Raw genomic sequence first — 26,021 nt, 5'->3', positions numbered from 1 at the left:
TCCTACCTTCAGAGGGTCAATCGTTGAACATTTACCAAAACATCACTAGTTACGACTCTACTGATGCTACTGTCACTGCTACAGCCTTTGTCACTGCTACAAACTTCTGTAGTTTAAATCCCAGAAACTATCTTTCACTTCACATTAGGAACAGATTACAGAGAAGGCAATGGCACCCCACTCCAGTACTCCTGCCTGGAAAATCCGAGGATGGAGGAGCCTGGAAGGCTGCAGTCCATGGGGTCTTTGAGGGTTGGACACAACTGAGCAACTTCACTTTCACTTTTCACTTTCATGCATTGGAGAAGGAAATGGCAACCCACTCCAGTGTTCTTGCCTGGAGAATCCCAGGGACGGGGGAGCCTGGTGGGCTGCCGTCTATGGGGTCATGCAGAGTCGGACATGACTGAAGCGACTTAGCAGCAGCAGCAGCAGGAACACATCAAGGGTAAAAATGAAGAGAACAACAGTATGCCACTGTCCGGCTTCTAAAGAGGGAAGGTCAGTTTTCAAAAGCAACTTACTCAGGATTTTTTGCAATTTATCACAATCAAAATAATTTCCTTTTGTGAAACAGCCCTTCTAAGTGTAAAACTATTGAATCTGTGTGCTATCCAAGTTCAAAATTTAGAAAAAGTTTAAAAAATACAAAGATGCCATGTTCTCCTATCAAAATAGTGATGACTTAAAAGATAGAGACTAGTGTTGGAGTGGTGCAGTAGAAAATGCACTCACAATTTGTATGGAAATACAAAAAACCTTGAATAGCCAAAGCGATCTTGAGAAAGAAGAATGGAACTGGAGGAATCAACCTACCTGACTTCAGGCTCTACTACAAAGCCACCGTTATCAAGACAGTATGGTACTGGCACAAAGACAGAAATATAGATCAATGGAACAAAATAGAAAGCCCAGGGATAAATCCACACACATATGGACACCTTATCTTTGACAAAGGAGGCAAGAATATACAATGGATTAAAGACAATCTCTTTAACAGGTGGTGCTGGGAAATCTGGTCAACCACTTGTAAAAGAATGAAACTAGAACACTTTCTAACACCATACACAAAAATAAACTCAAAATGGATTAAAGATCTCAACGTAAGACCAGAAACTATAAAACTCCTAGAGGAGAACATAGGCAAAACACTCTCTGACATACATCACAGCAGGATCCTCTATGACCCACCTCCCAGAATATTGGAAATAAAAGCAAAAATAAACAAATGGGACCTAATTAACCTTAAAAGCTTCTGCACATCAAAGGAAACTATTAGCAAGGTGAAAAGACAGCCTTCAGAATGGGAGAAGATAATAGCAAATGAAGCAACTGACAACTAATCTCGAGAATATACAAGCAACTCCTACAGCTCAACTCCAGAAAAATAAATGACCCAATCAAAAAATGGGCCAAAGAACTAAATAGACATTTCTCCAAAGAAGACATCCAGATGGCTCACAAACACATGAAAAGATGCTCAACATCACTCATTATCAGAGAAATGCAAATCAAAACTACCATGAGGTACCATTTCACACCAGTCAGAATGGCTGTGATCCAAAAGTCTACAAGTAATAAATGCTGGAGAGGGTGTGGAGAAAAGGGAACCCTCTTCCACTGTTGGTGGGAATGCAAACTAGTACAGCCACTATGGAGAACAGTGTGGAGATTCCTTAAAAAACTGGAAATAGAACTGCCTTATGATCCAGCAATCCCACTGCTGGGCATACACACTGAGGAAACCAGAAGGGAAAGAGACACGTGTACCCCAATGTTCATCCCAGCACTGTTTATAATAGCCAGGACATGGAAGCAACCTAGATGTCCATCAGCAGATGAATGGATAAGAAAGCAGTGGTACATATACACAATGGAGTATTATTCAGCCATTAAAAAGAATACATTTGAATCAGTTCTAATGAGGTGGATGAAACTGGAGCCTATTATACAGAGTGAAATAAGCCAGAAAGAAAAACACCAATACAGTATACTAACGCATATATATGGAATTTAGAAAAATGGTAACAATAACCCTCTGTACGAGACAGCAAAAGAGACACTGATGTATAGAACAGTCTTATGGACTCTGGGAGAGAGGGAGAGGGTGGGAAGATTTGGGAGAATGGCATTGAAATATGTAAAATATCATGTATGAAACGAGTTGCCAGTCCAGGTTTGATGCACGATACTGGATGCTTGGGGCTGGTGCACTGGGACGACCCAGAGGGATGGTATGGGGAGGGAGGAGGGAGGAGGGTTCAGGATGGGGAACACATGTATACCTGTGGCTGATTCATTTTGATATTTGGCAAAACTAATACAATTATATGTATACCTGTGGCGGATTCATTTTGATATTTGGCAAATCTAATACAGTTATGTTAAGTTTAAAAATAAAATAAAATTTAAAATAAAATAAAATAAAAAAAATAAAAAAAAATAAAATAAAATAAATAAATAAAAGTGAAAAAAAAAAAAAAGAAAATGCACCCATACACAATAATAATAGGAACATAAGTTGATACATATTTTAAAAGAAAATTTGAAATATAGAAGTAAAACTCTTTAACTCATTGTTTGAATTTAACCTTCAGGAAGATTATTTAAATTTAACCTGCAGAAAGATTTATAAAAATGCAGTGAAAATAGTATTATTTATGATAGAAAAAACTGAAATGAGTAGATAACTTTGCACATTTGTTTGAGAGAATAGTAGTCTCAGTGTTAGTCGCTCAGTCATGTCTGACTCTTTGTGACACCATGAACTATAGCCCACAAGGCTCTTCCATCCATGGGATTCTCCAGGCAAGAATACTGGACCAGATTGCCATTCCTTTCTCTACTTCTCTAGAAGACCTTCCATACCCAGGGATCGAACCCAGGTCTACTGCATTGAAGGCAGATTCTTTACCATTTGAGTTACAGAGATTTTAAATAAAATTCATGAATTTTTCAATGTTCATGAAACATAATTGATAAAATTTGGATATGACAGGATATATTCAATAAAAGCCCACACATGAAATTACAAATGTCTATAGGGTAACTTAAAGCGAATTCCACTGAACATTAGTTAAGCACTTAGAGTGGAATATAACTATTTTATTTTCCTTTCATTTTTTGCAATTTCTAAATTTTGTAAAAGACATAATAACAATGTCTAAAATAAAATTGTTTTTAATGTAAATAATTTAAATTCATATGAAAATGTAAAATTTCCATTTGTATTCATATCCTTTTCTCATTGCAAATAGTTTAAATAATTTGCAAATAAATCCAAACATTTTTTTAAAGTCTCGAATTATACTATTTACCTAACATCTGACATTTCATGTTAATTCAACAGTTTCTTTGTATAGTTATGTTTGGACAAAAAACGCTGGCATTGTTTTAAAGGACTTTTTATTAGGTTAATATATAGCCATATTCATCTATTTAACTATATATTATCAAATTTTCTTCTAAATCAATTACTTCATTTTTGATTTAGCATCTTCTAGAATTTCATAGTCTCATAAAATTCTCAAAATAACGTTGATTTTAATCCAGTACTAAACCATGTGTACAGAGTGAGAGAAAAGCAACAAAATTGTAAAAATTAGTAGAGTTTTACAAATCCAAATAGAGAAAAAATTCACTGCCTTACATATCTATTTCAAATTAACCAATGCTGTGAAAATAGAGTTTTCAGAAAAGGAATAGCTATACTGAGACAAATAGATATATTGGTAAAGGAAGGAATTGTCATCTACTAGTCTTTCTTATCTTATTATTATGCTAATATGTGTAAGGTAAGGAAAGAGTGTTTAGGAAAATATTAATAGTAGTCCAATGAATTTTCTTTTGATATTAGAGAAGTTTGGATATTATTGTCTTTGGATAATATTATCAGTATAAGTTTGGATATTATTTTTTATTATTTCAATAAATACCATTGTGTTTTGATGTTCAGATAATAATCAATAAGTATCTGATATGTTGCCAATGTACTTTTGTGACACATAAGGGAACAAATAACAGCTTTGCCCTTTGTTAAAGGGCATCTTTAACATTTCAAATCTACTTACAAATAATACTGATATTAGTGGGAATATAAGTCCCACATTTATATTTGGGAACCCATATGGGCCTAGAAACTTATGAGTAGTTAATTAAAATGTGTCTTAAATGATTGGCTTACCTGAAATTTTGACTTGAGACACCACTCCATCTCCTCCATCACTGTGTGCACGAACCTCTACAACATATTCTCCATCCCTGGGGATTGGGACTTCTATGGAGTGTTTATGAGTTGAATACAGCTTGCCGTCATGCTGGCCATCAGGTCTATAGAGTACCTTTAAAAGTTTCAGAATAGGACTATTTAATACATGGGTAATAGTAAACCAATCCCCTAATACTAAATTTGACTAAAAATGCTTATACTTATAATAATTTAAAAAATTAGGAAGCTATGTGTAAACTAGCTGAAAAATCCATATTATTTTTAAATCATATAGATTTTATTTATTTTAGGCTAATCCAAGAGGACACATCTTAAGCATCTGAATTTCATTTTTTGAACCTATCTAAAATAGAGATTAAAAATGTATTTTTTAATGAAAAAAGGTATAAAATGAGGGCTCTTTCAAAATATTGAAATAGTCTAAAAAATTGCCTCACCATTAGAATTTTTCACACTATTCCTAAAATTTGGTATCCATTGAAAAATGTGATAGTGATATAAAGAATTTATATAAAAAAATTTTTTTTTCCATTTTTGTTCAGTTACGGAGGGTGCCTCAATACATCAAAGAATTCACTATGAGCTTGGCAACACTATCTTAATCACTGCCAAGCAAAAATCAATTCTTTCTCTCTTCCTTAAACACTAATTATTCTAACAATTCTATTCATTAAAGTAGTTATTCTATCTTATTCACTTGACATTGTATTTTCCTGGAATTCACTGAAGATCTTTTCTCATTTCAAAATTTATCATAGCACTATGTCATCTGATTCCACTATACAACTAGAATAAGAGCTGGATGGGTTTTGACAAAACAACAATAAAAGAACAAATATCAATCACTCCTTGTAAGAATGAAGCTTGTGTAGGAAATAATCTAGTAATCTTTTGTATACCTTATATCCCGTCACTGTAGATTCATTTGACAGTGCAACCACATGATCCCAGGTGATTATGTAGCGGGAACCAGACCTTACGGAACTGATGATTCGAGGAGGCTGGCTTGGAGCTGTGAAAGTAATAATACGCTACTGATGGTAACCACATACAACTTCAGTTCTGCAAGCTGCACAACATCAGGAATTATAATACTGATAGTGATGTGGGAATAAAAATAGCTAATTTTGATGTCTGTATTACGTGCCTGGTCCTATATTCTGCATCCATGGTTTCATTTAATGTACCTTGTGGCCCTGGGAGGTAAGGTAATATAATGATCTCTTATTCTCTTCTCATCAACCTTCAGTTGGTTGTCTCATTTCCACCACTGTTTAGAAACTGCTATTCTCAAGCTCATCAGTCACCTCCAGTTAGCCAAATTTAATGTCACTTTTTTATTCTTTTCAAGTTTAACATCTTCACATTTCACAGAATTAACCTTCTAATTCTTTCTCGAATATCTTTTCTTAAATTCATAATCTCTTATAATCTTTCCTCTTGTCTCTCACATTGCTCCTTCTCATTAATCATTCTTTGCTAGCTCCATGACCTCTGCCAAGTTTCCCAATGTTGGGACGACTTAGGACTTGATCCTGAGCACTCTTCTCTCCTCTATGTATCAGACCAGATCAGATCAGATCAGTCACTCAGTCGTGTCTGAATCTTTGCAACCCCATGAATTGCAGCACGCCAGGCTTCCCTGTCCCTCACCAACTCCCGGAGTTCACTCAGACTCACGTCCATCGAGTCAGTGATGCCATCCAGCCATCTCATCCTCTGTCGCCCCCTTCTCCTCCTGCCCCCAATCCCTCCCAGCATCAGAGTCTTTTCCAATGAGTCAACTCTTCGCATGAGGTGGTCAAACCTTACATCTGGGCCTATGGCTTTAAATACATAAGATTCTATCTCAAGGTAATCTTTGAACTTGTACAGATATGTGTCCAACTTCCTATATCCTCCTCAATGTCTAAAGGGTTTCCCAAATGCAATACAATCAAGACAGAACATTTACTATGTAGCCTTCAAATTTGCCTTTCTCTATTTCCCAAATTTACTAAATGGCACAACCAAACTCCCAATGTTTCAAGCCAAAATCTATTCAGTCTTCTGTTTCATTCATTGCCAACATACAAATTAGCTGAAAACTGTCAACTCTGCCTGCAGAAAATTTTCTGCTTCTATCTCTTTTCATCTCTGGTCACCATCAGCTCTTCCTTGAATATTAAAAAAGGCCTCCTAATTGCCTATACAGATTTCGCTCTTATTCTACCATGTTCCTTGTTTACCCAGAAGGCAGAAAATTAAATATATATATAATATCACTCTCTGCCTTAAAATTGTCCAGTGATTTCTTATGACACTTAGAAAGAATTTAAACTCCTTACTATGATCTGTAAAACCCTGCTTCATATGACTCCTCCACAATTCAGAGCTGGAACCATTGTCTTTTCTACACTTAAAACACACCAAACTCCTCTCATGTAAAGGCTTTGTACTGGTTGTTTTCTCTGCCTGATAGAATCTCCTCAGCTAAGTACTCCTTCTTATTATTCATATCCTAGGTCAGATAGGATCTTCTCTAAAAGGACATTCCCAACTATCCTATTAGAATTTGGCTCCCACCCAAACCATTTTAAATGTTCATATTTGGTTATTTCTTAGATTTTATATATTATTTATCTTTAAATGAATTGTAGTTGATTTACCATATTAGTTTCAGGTGTACAACAGTGATTCATATTTTTGATTATATCACTTTAAAAGTTATAAAATAGCAGCTATGTAATTGTATATCAATGCCATACAATATATCCTTGTAGCTTATTTATTTTATATATAGCAGCTTGTACCTCTGAATCCTGTAACCCTAGTCCCTTTTAGTTTCCATTTGCATGAAATATCTTTGCCGTCTTCTCACTTTCAGTATATGTGTGTCTTTAGCTCTAAAGTGAGTCTCTTGAAAGTATCAAATACATAGGGCTTTTTTACTTAATCAACCACTCTATGCCTTTTTTTTTTCATTCTATGTCTTTTGATTAGAATATTTAGCATATTGACATTTGAAATGATTATTGATAGAAATATACTTAATGCCATTCTGTTACTTGTTTTCTGGTTGTTTTTGTAGTTCTCTGTTCTTTTAGTTTCTTCCCTTGTGGTTTGATGATTTTCTTTATTTGCATGCTTGTGTTCCTTTCTCTCTAGTTTTTCTGTGTGTATAACTGTGGGTTTTGATTTGTACTTACCATGGAGTTCATATATGTTGATCTATAAACATATCTACCTGTCTTAAACTTATAGTCATTTAAGTTCAAACACATTCTACGATATCTACTCTTTAAACCTCCTTTGCAAGTTTTGTGTTTTGATGTCATATTTCACTTATGCATGTTTAACCCTTAATAGTCTATTGTGGTTATAGTTCATTTTATAATTTCTTTTTTTTAATATTCATAGATGCTTATTCAAGTGCTTGATCCACAGCCCTTTACTATATATTTGACTTTACTAGTAGGATTTTTTCTTTTCTATCAATTCTTACTACTTGTTGTAGCCTTCTCTTTTCCACTTGGAAAAGATTCTTTAAAAATGTTTGTAAGATTGGTTTAGTATTGATAAACTCAATTCTGATTGATAACCATAGTGAATAGAGTATCCTAGTTTGTAGGTTTTTCCCTTTTAGCACTTTAAATATATTAGGTCACTCCCATCTGGCCTGCAAAGTTTCTGCAGAAATGTCAGGTAATAGTCTTATGGAGGTTCCCTTGTATGTGATTTTTTTAATTTTTCTCTTACTGACTTTAGAATTCTCTCTTTAACTTTTGCTATATTCTTTATAATATGTCTTAGGTTTCTTTGGGTTCATCATGTTTGGAATCCTCTGTGATTCCTGTATCTGGATATCTCTTTCCTTCCTCAGGTTTGGAAATTTTCAGCCATAATTTCATCAAATATATTTTGGCCCTGTTCTCTCTTCTTATTCTGGAACTCTCTATAATAAAAATGTTGCTATGCTTGATGTTGTCACAGAGGTCCCTTAAACTAGTCCCTTAAAATCTGTTTTTCTTTTGCTGTTCTGATTGGGTTATTTCCATTATTCTGTCTTCCAGATATTTTGTATCACATCAGTTCAGTTCAGTTGCTCAGTCGTGTCCGACTCTTTGCGACCCCATGAATCACAGCACGCCAGGCCTCCCTGTCCATCACCAACTGCCGGAGTTCACTGAGACTCACGTCCATCGAGTCAGTGATGCCATCCAGCCATCTCATCCTCTGTGGTCCCCTTTTCTAATCCCTCTCAGCATCAGAGTCTTTTCCAATGAGTCAACTCTTTGCACGAGGTGGCCAAAGTACTGGAGTTTCAGCTTTAGCATCATTCCTTCCAAAGAAATCCCAGGGCTGATCTCCTTCTGAATGGACTGGTTGGATCTCCTTGCAGTCCAAGGGACTCTCAAGAGTCTTCTCCAACACCACAGTTCAAAAGCATCAATTCTTCAGTGCTCAGCTTTCTTCACAGTCCAACTCTCACATCCATACATGACCACTGGAAAAACCATAGCCTTGACTAGACGGATCTTTGTTGACAAAGTAATGTCTCTGCTTTTTAATACATTGTCTAGGTTGGTCATAACTTTCCTTCCAAGGAGTAAGCGTCTTTTAATTTCATGGCTTCAGTCACCATCTGCAGTGATTTTGGAGCCCAAAAAAACAAAGTCTGACACTGTTTCCACTGTTTCTCCATCTATTTCCCATGACGTGATAGGACCAAATGCCATGATCTTCGTTTTCTGAATGTTGAGCTTTAAGCCAACTTTTTCACTCTCCTCTTTCACTTTCATCAAGAGGCTTTTGAGTTCCTCTTCACTTTCTGCCATAAGGGTGGTGTCATCTGCATATCACATAGTTTGCTGTTAATTCCATCTAGTTTTCATTTCAGTCATTGCATTCTTCAGTTGTGACTTATTCCTTTCTATATTTTCTAAATCTTGTTAAGATTTCCATTGTCTTCATTTATTCTTTTCCCAAGTTCAGTTAGTATTCTTATTACTAGTGACAAACTCTATCTGGTAAATTATTTACCTCTGTTGCATTAGTCATTTTTTAAGGAGATTTTCCCTTGTTCTTTTGTTTTAAAGTAATTTCTCTGCATTCAGGTTTAAGTTTCTCAGACTCTGAAATTAGGTGAAACACTTCTTGTTGTTCAGTTCCTCAGTCATGTCTGATTATTTCTGACCCCATGACTGCAGCATGCCAGGCTTCCCTGTCCTTCACTATCTCCAGGACTTTGCTCAAACTCATGTCTGTTGAGTTGGTGATACCATCCAACCATCTCATCCTCTGTTGTCCCCTTCTCCTCCAGCCTCCAATCTTTTGTAGCATCAGGGTCTTTTCAAATGAGTCAGCTCTTTGCATCAGGTGGTCAAAGGATTGGAGCTTCAGCTTCAGCATCAGTCCTTCCAATGAATATTCAGGCTTGATTTCTTTTAGTATTGACTGGTTTGATCTCTTTGCAGTCCAAAGAACTCTCAAGAGTGTTCTCCAGCACCACAGTTCAAAAGCATCAATTTTTTAGCACTCAACCTTCTTTATGGTCCAACTCTCACATCATACATGACTACTGGGAAAACCACAGCTTTGACTAGATGGACATTTTTCAGCAGAGTAATGTCTCTGCTTTTTAATATGCTGTCTAGGTTGGTCATAGTTTTTCTTCCAAGAAGCAAGTGTCTTTTATTTTCATGGCTGCAGTCACTGTCCACAATGATTTTAGAGCCCAAGAAAATAAAGTCTGTCACTGTTTCCATTGTTTCCCCATCTATTTGTTGTGAAATGATCGGACTGAATACCATTATATTAGTTTTTTGAATGTTGAATTTTAAATCAGTTTTTTCACTCTCCTCTTTTACTTTCATCAATAGGCTCGTTAGTTCCTCTTTGCTTTCTGCCATAAGGGTGGTGGCATCTGCATATCTGAGGTTATTGATATTTCTTCTAGCAATCTTGATTATAGTTTGTGTTTCATCCAGCCCAGCACTTCTAATGATGTACTCTGCATAAAAGTTAAATAAGCAGAGTGACAATAAACAGCCTTGACCTACCCCTGTCCCAATTTTGATCCAGTCCATTGTTCCATGTCTGGTTCTAACTGTTGCTTTTTGACCGCATACAGGTTTCTCAGGTGGCAGGTAAGGTGGTTTGGTATTCCCATCTCTTTCAGAATTTTAAGGTTTATTATCATCTACAGAATCAAAGGCTTTAGTGTAGTCAAGGAAGAAGTAGATATTTTTCCTGGAATTCCCTTGCTTTTTTATGATCCAATGGATGTTGGCAATTTGATCTCTGGTTCCTCTGCCTTTTCTAAATTCAACTTGTACATCTGGAAGTTCTCAGTTCATGTATTATTGAAGCCTAGCTTGAAGGATCTTGAGCATTACTTTGTTAGAACTTGAAATGAGCACAATTGTGCAGTAGTTTAAACATTCTTTGGCATTGTCTTTCTTTGGGATTGGGATGAAACCTGACCTTTTCCAGTCCTGTGGCCACTGCTGAGTTTTCCAAATTTGCTGGCATATTGAGTGCAGCACTTTCACAGCGTCATCTTTTAGTATTTGAAATAGCTCAACTGTAATTCTATCCAGTTCTTGAAGGTGTGTTCCTAGGTTGTAGTGGCTCTATCAGTCAGCGTATGCCCAGTGGCTTTGGTGGGAGAGCTGGATCTATAATTAGCACAGATCACATATTTTCCTAGGGCATGCTGGTAGGATATGGGGCTGGAAATGGAGGGGTTCATTCCAAAGGTAGGTGGGAGCTGGAACTTTTCCTCTGTTCAATGGCCATCACCATTCTATTGGGGGTAGTTTTGGGTCCCAGGGTGCTGGAGCAGAAACCTTGAGGGTCAAGTTTAAGCTGGTTTCATGCCCTTTAAATGTGCTCTCCCTCTCCCCCCAGCAACGGCATCTTTGCCCCCAGGGCTAAGCAATGCTAGAGCAAGGTACTACAGTGGGTGCCCAGAGCAAGCCAGAGCATGTGATAAGACAGTCCTGGCAAGACAGTCAGAGCTTGAGACAGCTCCCAATTCACAGCCTCTGTGAGCACAAGCAATGGTTTTCTTTGCTCCATTCAGATCCAGTGCTTGTTCTTTTCTAGTTCTATCCCCCACAGTTGTGCAATCTCCTTGGCAATGTAGCCTTTGTTTTACTGGGGAGTTGTTCTGAAGAAGGCATCTGGAACAGGCTGGGACATATGCTGGGGCTGTCTCAGGAAATCACTCCAGCAGATTTTGCTCTTCATGAATGAGATCTTATTTTTCTACAGCCATCTTGTAAGTCCCACCAGTACTGAAATCTGCTACTGGGACTCATCTTCCTGGTGCTGGACTCTATGGTTGGGGAACCTTAGATGTGGCTCAAACCACTCTCCAGGGAGGATCTCTGAGTCTGGGATATCCCCCTTCCACTTCTATGTCCCCTACTAGGGCTATGGTCCCAACCTGATTACTTCTCCCTTTCAATTTGACTCTATGAGGATCTTACTTAACAGCCTTGATTGTAGAAGAGTATTTCCAATAGGCCCCAGTTTATTTCAGTGAGAATTGCTCTACATGTAGGTGTGTTTTTGATGTGTTCATTGAGGGAAGTGAGCTCAAGTTCTCTACTCTGTCATCTTGGTCTCTTCCTCCATTATTTATTTATTTAATTTATTGCTCTGTCATTTGATGTTATCATATTAATTTGTCATATTTTTCTCTCCTTCCTTTTCTCTCTCCCTCTCTTTCCATTAGTTAGTTAAATCCTGTGAGAAGAGGATCTGGATCTGGCTTGATCTTTTCTCTATCCTCAATACCTAGAGCTGTCGAGGGCACATAGCATACTTTTGGTAAATTAATAAATTGAAAATATAACAAAGGAATGAATGCTCATCTTATAAGTTACAAAGCTGATGTTTAAATATTGAGGTACCACTTCAGTATTCTTGCCTTGAGAACCCCATGAACAGTATGAAAAGGCAAAATGATAGGATACTGAAAGAGAAACTCCCCAGGGTGGTAGATGCCCAATATGCTACTGGAGATCAGTGGAGAAATAACTCCAGAAAGAATGGAGGGATGGAGCCAAAGCAAAAAGAATACCCAGCTGTGGATGTGACTGGTGATAGAAGCAAGGTCCGATGCTGTAAAGAGCAATATTGCATAGGAACCTGGAATGTCAGGTCCATAAATCAAGGCAAATTGGAAGTGGTCAAACAAGAGATGGCAAGAGTGAATGTCGACATTCTAGGAATCAGCGAACTGAAATGAACTGGAATGGGTGAATTTAAATCAGATGACCATTATATCTACTACTGTGCGCAGGAATCCCTCAGAAGAAATGGAGTGGCCATTATGGTCAACAAAAGAGTCCAAAATGCAGTACTTGGATGCAATTCCAAAAACAACAGAATGATCTCTGTTTGTTTCCAAGGCAAACCATTCACTATCACAGTAATCCAAGTCTATGACCCAACCAGTAATGCTGAAGAAGCTGAACGGTTCTATGAAGACCTACAAGACCTTTTAGAACTAACACTCGAAAAAGATGTCCTTTTCATTATAGGGGACTGGAATGCAAAAGTAGAAAGTCAAGAAACACCTGGAGTAACAGGCAAATTTGGCCTTGGAATACGGAATGAAGCAGGGCAAAGACTAATAGAGTTTTGCCAAGAAAATGCACTGGTCATAACAAACACCCTCTTCCAACAACACAAGAGAAGACTCTATACAGGGACATCACCAGATGGTCAACACCGAAATCATTGATTATATTCTTTGCAGCCAAAGATGGAGAAACTCTATACAGTCAGCAAAAACAAGACCAGGAGCTGACTGTGGCTCAGACCATGAACTCCTTATTGCCAAATTCAGACTTAAATTGAAGAAAGTAGGGAAGACCACTAGACCATTCAGGTATGACCTAAATCAAATCCCTTATGATTATACGGTGGAAGTGAGAAATAGATTTAAGGGCCTAGATCTGATAGATAGAGTGCCTGATGAACTAAGGAATGAGGTTCATGATATTGTACAGGAGACAGGGATCAAGACCATCCCCATGGAAAAGAAATGCGGAAAAGCAAAATGGCTGTCTGGGGAGGCCTTAGAAATAGCTGTGAAAAGAAGAGAAGAGAAAAGCAAAGGAGAAAAGGAAAGATATAAACATCTGAATGCAGAGTTCCAAAGAATAGCAAGAAGAGATAAGAAAGCCTTCTTCAGCAATCAATGCAAAGAAATAGAGGAAAACAACAGAATGGGAAAGACTAGGGATCTCTTCAAGAAAATCAGAGATAGCAAAGGAACATTTCATGCAAAGATGGGCTCAATAAAGGACAGAAATGGTATGGACCTAACAGAAGCAGAAGGTGTGAAGAAGAGGTGGCAAGAATACACAGAAGAACCGTACAAAAAAGAGCTTCATGTCCCAGATAATCATGATGATGTGATCACTGACCTAGAGCCAGGCATCCTGGAAAGTGAAGTCAAGTGGGACTTAGAAAGCATCATTACGAACAAAGCTAGTGGAGGTGATGGAATTCCAGTAGAGCTATTCCAAATCTTGAAAGATGATGCTGTGAAAGTGCTGCACTCAATATGCCAGCAAATTTGGAAAACTCAGCAGTGGCCACAGGACTGGAAAGGGTCAGTGTTCATTCCAATCCCAAAGAAAGGCAATGCCAAAGAATGCTCAAACTACTGCACAATTGCACTCATCTCACACGCTAGTAAAGTAATGCTCAAAATTCTCCAAGCCAGGCTTCAGCAATATGTGAACCGTGAACTTCCTGATGTTCAAGCTGGTTTTAGAAAAGGCAGAGGAACCAGAGATCAAATTGCCAACATCTGCTGGATCATGGAAAAAGCAAGAGAGTTTCAGAAAAGCATCTATTTCTGCTTTATTAACTATGCCAAAGCCTTTGACTGTGTGGATCACAATAAACTGTGGAAAATTCTGAAAGAGATGGGAATAACAGAACACCTGATCTGCCTCTTGAGAAATTTGTATGCAGGTCAGGAAGCAAGAGTTAGAACTGGACATGGAACAACAGACTGGTTCTAAATAGGAAAAGGAGTATGTCAAGGCTGTATATTGTCACCTTGTTTATTTAACTTATATGCAGAGTACATCATGAGAAAAGCTGGACTGGAAGAAACACAAGTTGGAATCAAGATTGCCGGGAGAAATATCAATAACCTCAGATATGCAGATGACACCACCCTTATGGCAGAAAGTGAAGAGGAACTCAAAAGCCTCTTGATGAAAGTGAAAGTGGAGAGTGAAAAAGTTGGCTTAAAGCTCAACATTCAGAAAACGAAGATCATGGCATCTGGTCCCACCAGTTCATGGGAAATAGATGGGGAAACAGTGGAAACAGTGTCAGACTTTATTTTGGGGGGCTCCAAAATCACTGCAGATGGTGACTGCAGCCATGAAATTAAAAGACGCTTACTCCTTGGAAGGAAAGTTATGACCAACCTAGATAGCATATTCAAAAGCAGAGACATTTTCCAACAAAGATTCATCTAGTCAAGGCTATGGTTTTTCCTGTGGTCATGTATGGATGTGAGAGTTGGACTGTGAGGAAGGTTGAGCGCTGAAGAATTGATGCTTTTGAACTGTGGTGTTGGAGAAGACTCTTGAGAGTCCCTTGGACTGCAAGGAGATCCAACCAGTCCATTCTGAAGGAGATTAGCCCTGGGATTTCTTTGGAAGGAATGATGCTAAAGCTGAAACTCCAGTACTTTGGCCACCTCGTGCGAAGAGTTGACTCATTGGAAAAGACTCTGATGCTGGGAGGGAGTGGGGGCAAGAGGAGAAGGGGACGACAGAGGATGAGATGGCTGGATGGCATCACTGACTCGATGGATGTAAGTCTGGGTGAACTCCCGGAGTTGGTGATGGACAGGGAGGCCTGGCGTCTGCGATTCGTGGGGTCGCAAAGAGTTGGACATAAGTGAGCGACTGACCTGATCTGATCTGATGTCTACCAATACACAATTGAGTAAGTGATAGAGACAAATTTGAAACCCCTCTTTGATACTAAAGTCTGGATCCTACCTCCATGCTCTGTTAACCATTAGGACACTCTTTTCACCCAAATAAATTTCCAAACTCTAACGGTAATAATGTCTTCAGATTCTTGTGAAACTTCCCAGGATTCTGAATATAAATTCTCTTCTTCTATACGTTCAACTTAATTTCAAGAAGGAGCTATCATAGTGAAGCCAGGGAGATGAGGATGAGCACAAAATGTGAGCAGGGCAGGAGGTCTTATATATTAACAGTGAGAACATATAGTAATAAGAGAGTGAAGATAACACTTCAACATTTAACTTGCATTTGCATTGTATAATGATGACATAGATCAAAGCATAGAATAATTACATAATTTTCATTTTCTCATGCTGTTGATGCATTCTTATAAAACCAAGTTTAAAATAATAAACTAATTATCTAATGATGCAAGATTTTGTGGATAGTCTTTAGAAAAGGAGGTCCTGCAATTTTATTTCTGAAATGGATATTAATTATGTGAAAGTAATTGCCACACTTTTTCATCTACAATAACTAACAATGTTTTTGTTTGTTTTTGTTGTATTTTAAAACTTATATGATTTTAAAGGCTAAAGTTGAAACCCAAATGTGCTGATTGCTAGTAGTAAATTTCTCTCACCTGTACCTGTATGATTCAATCAATGGGGAATTTTGGCAAGTATATAATACAAATATTGAGACTCACGTGCTTTCTTGGTGAAGGTCTCAATCATATCACTGGGAGGTCCACACCCTGCACTATTGCACGCCCTGACTTCCACAAAATACTGGGTGTCAGGCAGAAGGTTCTCCAGCCTGGCCGAGTATTCTTGGCTAGCAACTTGAACTCTGTGTGCGGCTGCTTCTTTGTCATGGGAAGCCCAGTACCGAATCTGCAAACATGCAAGTTAAGTAAGGTTTTTTCATGATTCAGACACTTCAGTTGTAAAAATTCTTTTCAACTTGTTATGACACCATTGATGATGGCTGGGCATCAGATTATCAAGTGTTACTTGCTGTTCCATTTCTATTAGTCTTAGACTATGGCAAAGCATATAATGCAGATCTGATTAAAGATGTCAAAAGCAAATTAAAGCCTCACTTCAAGGCCTGAAATAGCCATACACAGATGAAAAAAGAGAAAAAGCCAAAAAACTTTGCATAAGGTTTGCTCTTAAAACATAAAACTGGTCTCTGTTTAGAAGCATTTGACCCAATAATTTATATCATTGGTTTTCTGCTTTATTTCTGTTTATATGATTGCAAATTTGTTGAGGGTCACTGATAAAAACAACCACGTGGTCTAAAATAGGCTAGCATAATTATTTTTTGCTAGCTTATTTCAGAAGTATGTAAAAGAATCTTCTTTGACCAGCTATCAAAGAAATATTATACCTAAAAACTGGTTGCAGAAATTATTTATCTTTAAAATGTTTTAAAAAATTTCATTCATGTGGTGATTAGAAATGACTACTTTTACCATCCAGTATATCAATGACAGCCTTCATAGGCTCTTAAATTTTAAGTTAAAGCCATGAATTATAATTTTCATTCCTCAAATAAATTTTTGGTTAAAAAATCCATAATTATATCTAAGTTATAAATAAAAATAAAAGCTTGCTTATAAGTTTACCTCTATTTTATATTTTAAATGTCCTGTCTATAAAACAATGAGATTTGAATTTCACAATTAACCAAAATACTATGGGATAATATTTAATATTGATATAATTCTGAAATTTTTTTACATAAACACATATGAAGCCATTATAAAATGGAACTGGACAGCTCAAATTTCTTCAGTAACAAAATGGGGTTAATATGTAGAATGAGCACATTTTTTTAAAAAAAGGCTAGTTACTAATTTCTGATTGGTTTCCTTTGATATATTTTTATCTTGTTGACTAGTGCTCATTTTTTCTGAGGCCAATACATTTTTTCCGAAGAGTTTTGATAGAATCTCTCTGGCTTTTGTGCTCTCTGACCAAGGATGGCTCAGAACTGAAGAAGCAGAATTATACCAAGTGGTTCAAAGTCAGATGGCAGAGAAAAGATTTATGACGGTAGGAGTATCCTTATGAAGGCATGAGTTTCCTCATGCTGGGAGCATTCAGGCAGCGCCTACATTCATCTGAGAAGGAGGAAGACAGCCTACATTTTAGTGGGCATTTGAACTGTGTGACATGTAAGGCCTCTTCCACTCCTTGGCTGAAGAGAAATAAAATGCGCACTTATATTCCAATGAAATGCCAGGTACTAAAGTAGGATCATTCATATGTATTATTTTCTCAACAAGTCTGGAATGGTAGCATTTACCTTGTTTAATGCTGCAGTCCATGGGGTCACAAAGAGTCGGACACGACTCTTAGTCGGACACAGACACTTAGTGACTGAAGAACAACACCTTGTTATACAGCAATCAAAACTGAAGCCCCTGAGATTCAGGTACTTTTATATGGATGCCTGTTGACTGAGACCACCTTTCACAATCTTCATTCCAATATCACAACTTTTCTATACAGTTTAAAGAGGAGAAACTTTTTTTTTTAAGGCATTGTAGATTTATATTGTTGTGCCAACCTCCTCTGCTGTACATCAAAGTGACTCAGTTGCATATATATATACATTTTTTTTAATATTCTTTTCCATATTCTGTGATAAACCATAAAGGAAAAGAGAAGATTTTTAACTAGATATTCCTAAGATAGTAAGCACTAAAATGAGGACTTAAGAGTGACAAATTTTTTGACATTTTACCCAAAATTCCATGAGGCATTTTGGCAATAGAGAAGGAGAGAGCAAAAGTGTCTTTAATTTACTCTTTGCATCTATATCCTAAGTGTCAAATTACTATATTCATCTGATTTTGACACAGATCTATGTTACACGGTCTCCACTGGAATTCCCAATAAACTTAGGCATTGCTTTAGTTATGCCATGGTAACTAGGGAACCCAGAGAGTTATTGAGTGTGCAAAATAATCCCTGATTTCCTTATTTTATAATATGAGATTTGAATGACACTTATACAGTATTTTAAGCATCTACTAATGAAAGCATCTGATACAAAATTATTTCGGTTGAATAAGCTCTCTCCTTAACTCAAATCATGCATTTACATATAAGTTGCAATATTTTCAAACAATTCTAAATTAAACAGTCTATATAAAATATGGCATTGTATTTTTTTATCTGAACCAGCCATTGGCCATGCACTTAGAGATAATTTCCAAATAGACAATTTGGGCGACTGCATTTTGATCCTCGCCCTGAGTTGCCCATTGAGGTAAAGAACCAACTTTAACCTGAGAGAAAATTGCTTGGAATGAAGTGAACCCATAGTAATGGAGCAGAACAAATGCATGCTTTTGACTAATCACTAGGGAGACTGAAAGACAGCCTGAATGAACTAGTATAAAAATAAATAAATAAATGAAGCAGTTTTTGCTTTAAGGATAGTTGACCATAAATTCATTTTCACATGCTAGAGCAACATATGGTGTATTTATTTCTATTGCATGCTGTGGTATTATATAAATTTAACCCTTTATTTACATGTTCCTAAAATCTGTACAACACTCCTTGTCTAGTGTTAATCTATCTTAGAGTTTATTAAACAATTATGGAATTACGTCATTACTGGTCTCTACTATTACTAGATTATAAATTGCTTGAGGACGAATATCAACTATTTTGAACACGATGTACAGAGGACTGCAGTTGATGTATAGCACTCATTCATTCATTGAATAAATATTTATTGTGTATATACATTGTACCAGCTACTGTGTTAGGTGCTGGGAATATAGTAGTGAACCAAGCAAACATGTTTTTGCCTTCATAAATCTTTAAAATAGAAATCAGAATGTTTAAGTCCACATAGATTACTAATATCTTTGATGGAATAATCTGTGTATAATTTTACCCCAAGAAAATTTACTCTTTATAACAATATTGGAAAGCTGAAAAGAAAAGCCTCAGAAAAAGGACTAACTCATACTTTTAATAAAGAATAATTATACTTTCCATACATTTATGAGCCACAACAACACCACTTTTGAATAAAGATAGTAGTTATATTCCTTCCAAGGGAAATGTAAAAAATTTTAATAAATAAATAAATAAAGGCCTAGATGTTACAATTATGTTAGTGCTTAAAAACATTTAGCACTTTTGAAAATTAGACTTGCTCCATTGTTATTTTCTACTTCAGTAGTAAACTTTTGTTGCAGATTTCCAAATTCTCTCCTTCAAATTCTAAATTTTATGAAAAGAAAAAAATCTTCTGATAACTGAATATTCTTTTGTTATAGATCTAATGGGTTTTCCTGATAGATCAGTTGGTAAAGAATTCGCCTGCAATGCAGGAGACCCCGGTTCAATTCCTGGGTTAGGAAGATCTTCTAGAAAAGGGGTAGACTACCCACTTCAATATTCCTGGGATTCCCTTGTGGTTCAGTTGGTAAAGAACTCACCTGCAATGTGGGAGACCTGGGTTCAATCCCAGGGTTGGGAAAATCCCCTGAAGAAGGGAAAAGCTACCCACTCCAGTATTCTGGCCTGGAGAATTTATGGATGGGATTACAAAGAGTTGGACATGACAACTGAATGTTCTTTTGTTATGGATTTAATACAGTTTTCCAGAAAATAATCAAAATATGGTTACTTAAATAAAAACTGAAGTTCTGCAACAAAAAGTTCAACCTCTAAAAGATGTTATATAATAGCTTGATATCATCCAGATCGCAGACTAAGTCATGCATTAGTACATTCTATGGGTTTAAGAAGAGCAGTAATATAAATCTTTAAAAATCTGTATTCTTACACCTCTTGGAAGCTATTCAAAGTTCATTTTTATTCTAGCCATTGGTTCAGGAACTAAACAGTTCTATGCAGGCTTCAACCAGCTTCCCATAGTACTACCTGCATTTTTCCTCTACTATTTCCACTAAACTCTCACTTCCTGTCTTGTATCATTCTTGATGCTGCAGTGTGAACTTTGCCCTGCAGCTCATGCAGGGAGGGGAGGTGGTGCCCCTGGGGCCATTCTTAACCTGTGGGCAATTATAGTGGTTGAAAGCTTCCCCTTTCATCCTGTGTGGGTCAGTTCTGAACCACATTTATGATGTTCCTCAACGATCCCAAGGGATGGAGTATCAGTTGCCCACAGTGGTTGCCGACATGATAAAGCATTTTTCTAACCAAGCTTCTCCCTCTTCTGTTCATTCTGCTTTTTCTTCTTATGTACTCCCTGGGATCATATTTAAAACAAATAAATAAGCAACAATAACAACAGCAAAATCACTAACTTTTTCTACATCTGTGTCTGACTTTCCTTTTAGGAGATCAGATCAAGATACATGCCTTCTCCAAATAAGAAAATACCATACTTCCTAACATGAGCTTCTGCTCTCCACAATAATTTGACTTTAAGACATCTGAGTAAACTGCTCAGGATTGATAATCTTTTAAGAATAATCAATCATCTTCATTAATCTCTGATTCAGCTGCTAAGAGGCTTTCTGTTATTCCTGATAGCACATTGTGCTTGTTTTCATTAAGGGAATTCTTTACCTGCTGGGTAAGTAAACTAAGTCTTTTGTGGATTCCTGGGCTGGAGCCCAAAGTTCTAATATGCCTTTGATAAGAAACACTTCTTGAATTCTTCTAGTTCACCTACACTGCAGAAAATTAAGAACAAGGTTAGAAGTGGTGAGCTCTTTAACTAGCCAAGGTGGGGCGGATGGAGGGGGGGAGGAAAATAAAACTTGAACTTTCTATAAGACAAACTTAAAACCACAAGGGTTTATTTTTAAATCCAACTGCCTACAATTCTCACTTAAATCTCAGGAAATTAACCTTGAGATGGGGGTCAATCACACAGCTTTTCATTTATCTTATTTTATTAACTTGCTTTTTTTCTGTTTCTTTATAATTTAGACCCATTGTACATTTTCATGGGAAGTGCAGTGGAGTATTAGCTTTCATGATCATCTGTCTTGTTAAATCATTGACTTTTTCCTTCATATTTTAAAACAGAAACAATAACCATATTATAGTGAGCCAAGATTTTCCCCCATAAAGAACAGTTTCTTAGAGGAGAATAAATGTTATGGATTGTCTCTTTTAAACTGTCATGCTTGACTCTTTGATATTCAAGGCTCTGTGTGAAAAACGTAAAGGCTTTTTAAAAAGGAACAAATGGCAATAATAATTTTGTGATTTACTTCCAACACTTTTAACTATTCTCTGGAGAGGCAAGACCTAGGTTCAAGTCAGGATATACCAATTATTACTCAGATAAACGTTTTCAAACCTCCAAGTTCTTCATCTTTAAAATGGAAAAAAATAATAGTATTATTTCCTGTGATTGTGTGGATTCAATACGATGAGCTTAATTAAATTTTTAATATAATAAGGATTAACAAATATTATCAGTTGTTATTATTAACATCATCATTGTCTTCTTCAAATGTCCAATGACATGAAATAGGGAATGACATTAAGTGCAGGTTATTTAATTTCTTCCATACAATGGAAGGATATGAGGCAGTGATTACTCTCAGCTTTGTAGGTGAGGAAATTAGGGCTCAGACAATTTGAATAAATTTTCCACAGAATTCTTAAGTGACAGAGCTGAGAAATTAAATGCATGTATGCTCACCAACAAAGCTCATAATTTTCTAGTGTGGAGTTGCTAAACACCAGAAATCTACAAAACTAAACTTGCTAGTGTAGTTTTTTATCATTTGAGGAATCATAGCTGTTAAACATTATTTGAAGATTATTTTTTGCTGACTATTTAATTTGGCAAAACTTAATTTAGCTAATTTACCCATCAAGAGCATATATTCTGATTACTGTCTAAATTCACTGGTACCAGGGCATCATTTCTTATCTTGTATGTCCTTTGTCATATGCATGTCAGAAGTTATAAAATAGTTAGTATATAATTATTTGATAAAGACAAGATATATTTTAGTGGCATGTTTTTAACAAAGTAAAATATATCTTCTCCATTTTGATAATGCATGGGGTATATATTAATCTTTTTTCTTTTATTGCTTAGAAAGCAATAGTAAAATATGGCTTGAAAACTCTAAATATTAATGTGCCCTCTCAAGATACCTTAGACTAGTTTATTATAGGGGCTTGTAACATTTAGTGAATTTATCTGTTTCCCATTTCTTTTCTACCAGCTGTAAATGGAAGTTTGCTGCTGCTAAGTCACTTCAGTCATGTCCGACTCTCTGCGACCCCATAGACGGCAACCCACCAGGCTCCCCCGTCCCTGGGATTCTCCAGGCAACAACACTGGAGTGGGTTGCCATTTCCTTCTCCAATGCATGAAAGTGAAAAGTGAAAGTGAAGTCGCTCAGTCGTGTCCGACTCTTAGCGACCCCATGGACTGCAGCCCACCAGGCTCCTCCGTCCATGGGATTTTCCAGGCAAGAGTACTAGAGTGGGGTGCCATTGCCTTCTCTGAAATGGAAGTTTAATATGTTATGAATATTGGATCTTCACAGTCCACTTCTATAACTCCACAGTCTTGATGATATCTTCAGCTAAATGTTTGCAAGAATAATCTGAAAACATTTTGACATCTAACTACCCCAATTATAACACATGATACCAAGAAAAATCTTCCTGTTAGGTTGTGTGTTTGCAACTTAAAACCTTAGGCTGCTCCTGTGGTTACATGGTCTTGAGAAAGTTAGATTGCAGCATTTTATTTGACCATACTTTAGTATTTCTATCAGCACTCAGTGAATATTTCAGTAATGCCTATGATATGCCCACTGTTCTTGACACTGAGAGCAAAAGAGACAAAATGCTACCCTCATGAAATGAATATTCCACTGATGTATGATAAAGCACAAGAACTGAGGGCAAGTTGACTGGGTGGGCAGCTCACCAGCCACAGCTTCAGAAGGTCAGTTACTGTCCACTCACTGAATAAAATAAAGGGAGTCTGTGATTTGGCATAAATCATAGCACTTGGAATCAGGACATCTGAATTTTAGGCAGTCTCTGACATTTTCCCTTGGTGCTAACTAAGACAAGCCATTGAAACACTTTCACATCCATTTGCTCATTGGTAAAGGTAGGATGATGTCAGTTCTTAATTTTTAGTCTTTGTGCTATGAGATGACTTCAATTTTCCTACACAATTGAGTCTAAATTTCATAATAAAGATCCCAACTGAACTAGCTTTAATATCCCAGGTCTTATTTCCTTTGACTAAAACAAGTCCTCCCCTTTCCTGCTGGCTAATTCCTACTACTCTTTTAAGACTTATTTCAAAGGAAGTTACCTTTGACATATTTTGAGTTTGCCAATTTTCTGCCTTCATATATAATATAATGGGATATATACTTAGCATATTTAGAAGTGTTTCTTTAGGAGGGTCTTTTGGAAGTAGAACTACTGAGTCAAATATGATAAACATTTTAAATTACCAAAATGATTTCCCCAAAACTTGAGATTCACCAGATGTTATGAGAACATTTGTTTCAAAAGATCATGTTTAAATCTTAGTTTTATTACTTTAGTTTTTATTTCAGTCAATTGTTTACTTACACATAGGACTCTACATCTCTCATAGATAAGTTGGTTGGAAATCTCCACTTTACTCATGATAATTAATTAATAAATATCCAACATATTGAACACAGAAAATATAGTGTTGTCACATAAATCAGAAGGACACAGCACATTGAAAGATGCAACATATTTGAAAACATATGCTGATAATTATGAGTAGATGTATTTCAGTTTGATAAAAATTGAACTCACCTGATAGCTTTCTACAATTTTTTCTACAACATGCTCCCAATGAACAGATATCTCAGAAGATGATAAGACTTTTACTCCTACTGCTGTTGGGGCTTCACTGGGAGCTGAAATTTGATGAGAACAATGCATTCTTACATAAGATGCTTATATTAAGAAACTCAAATAGCACCATTTGCTGTATGAATGGATGAAACTATATTATAGTATTTAAAATAGTTTTAATATTTCCAAAATAAATAGTTAAAAAAATTTATTATTTATTTCTCTATTTTTATTTATGTCATGGCTATCAGTAATATACACACACACATATTCATATATATGAATGTTAATATAGAGACACATATGCATACATATGTACACACACACTTGTACAAAATATGGAAATCCATAAGAATTTCTCTGATATCCTTGAGCAAGAACCATACTAATATTTTATATTTCTTTTAATTAACTTGTTTATGAAAGCTTGTGAATGCAAATCAAAATTTATTATTAATATGTTCAACTTATCAACTCTCTATATATTATTAAAAATAGGAAATTAGGTATTTCTTACAGAAAATTATTCATTAACAATTAATTTTCAACTTTCTCATGCTATTTGTATCAGCTAAAGATACACAGCAATACTTTCCTCTTTTTCTTTTACGTTTAAGCTAAGTTTTTTTTTTTAAGATCCTTTGAAACAAGTTGTGACATTCACTGCTTCTTGGGCTCAGGAAAGCTTTTATAAGTCTAATCTTCCAACTGGGCATCAAGTCAAATATGTATCAAAAAGGCCTCTGTTCAGTAAAAAAAAAAGTACTCTATATCCCTTACAAAAATTACACAAAGAAACTAAGGAAATCTTAAGCAGGAATGATCAGGAGTGATCAATTTTTATTGTCTTTTCTTAACAAGACATAATACTCTTTTATGCTCAAGTGTCCTGCATGTGAACACTGTTGTCTTACCTTTCCGAAAGGTAAATGTGTGGTACTATGATTGATTTCTTAGCAGTAAAAGAGAAAATGAACATTTATACAAGTTTCGGCACATGCAGGTTTTATGAGGCTTATGAAACATTTAGGAAAGAAATGTAATTAAATACAGATGGCCATAACTAAAGACATGACAAGCATGACCTTTACCTGATTACTTTAGCATCAAATAAAACATTAAGAATGATACTAGATGAGAAGATAACTTGTAAAATATTTTATATTTTCATTTTCTCTGTGAGTTGTACATATGTCATTCAAACTATTAAGATTGAGTCAAGTTATAATATTTCTCCAAATTAGAGCGAGTTTTGAAAATGTAAAATTCATTACTGAGGATTAAAAAGTCCAGAATTGATTATAAATTTAGAAATTTCTACTTGTTTTTCTATGTGTTTTATCTTTCAAAAAGAGTGTGTGTACATAGATACATATACAAGATAGTTGTTTATGTTTGTATTAGAAGTAAAGATCATGGAATGATTTGACTATATACATTTTTAACAAATATGAAAGCTAACAAATCTATGACTGTAGAGCATAAACTATAAGGGATAGCTAAATGTTTCTTGAGGACCACACATAATGTAAATTGGGTAAACTAACAAATAGTGCTTTTTCTCTAAGAAATCATGAGAATATTTCACATAGCTTTAAGTTTTAAAACCCTTCCATTGTTGCTTGTCACACATGTGCAAAATGAAACTTATCCAAGCACAAATGTGTTAGGTCAGAAAGCAATGAAAATTTCTACTTTCTCTTTTAGTTATTAATTATTTACCTAATGCACATGAGTAGAAGGTATAATAAGGAAGTATTATCTTTTCAAATAGGAAAATAAATAATAAAAATGTAGTAACTTAAATAGGAAATCATAGAAATTAGTGTAATTACATTTAAAACTATGTATCATTTATCATACATATATAAAGTTCTTTAGGAACATGATCGGTTCAATTAAAGTTTCTAGAAAAACAGAGAACCAGTATTGGTAATTTTATCCCTTTCA

General features: G+C 36.0%; 1 protein-coding gene across 1 annotated transcript in view; it reads right to left on the bottom strand.

Moving 5' to 3' along the window:
• CNTN1 (contactin 1) overlaps positions 1–26,021 on the bottom strand; it is a 184,452-nt gene that overhangs the window by 39,493 nt on the left and 118,938 nt on the right. The window contains exons 19-22 of the mRNA XM_055566313.1: positions 24,030–24,133; positions 15,941–16,127; positions 5,128–5,240; positions 4,184–4,340 (exon numbers count right to left, since the gene is read on the bottom strand). Of these exons, the coding sequence (XP_055422288.1) occupies positions 4,184–4,340; positions 5,128–5,240; positions 15,941–16,127; positions 24,030–24,133 (561 nt within the window). The remainder of the gene's footprint in view (positions 1–4,183; positions 4,341–5,127; positions 5,241–15,940; positions 16,128–24,029; positions 24,134–26,021) is intronic.

The sequence above is a fragment of the Bubalus kerabau genome, chromosome 1, assembly GCF_029407905.1.
Source record: "Bubalus kerabau isolate K-KA32 ecotype Philippines breed swamp buffalo chromosome 1, PCC_UOA_SB_1v2, whole genome shotgun sequence".
Taxonomy (NCBI): domain Eukaryota; kingdom Metazoa; phylum Chordata; class Mammalia; order Artiodactyla; family Bovidae; genus Bubalus; species Bubalus kerabau.
Note: the sequence above shows the minus strand (reverse complement) of the source record. Positions and strands in the feature narration are given on the sequence as shown.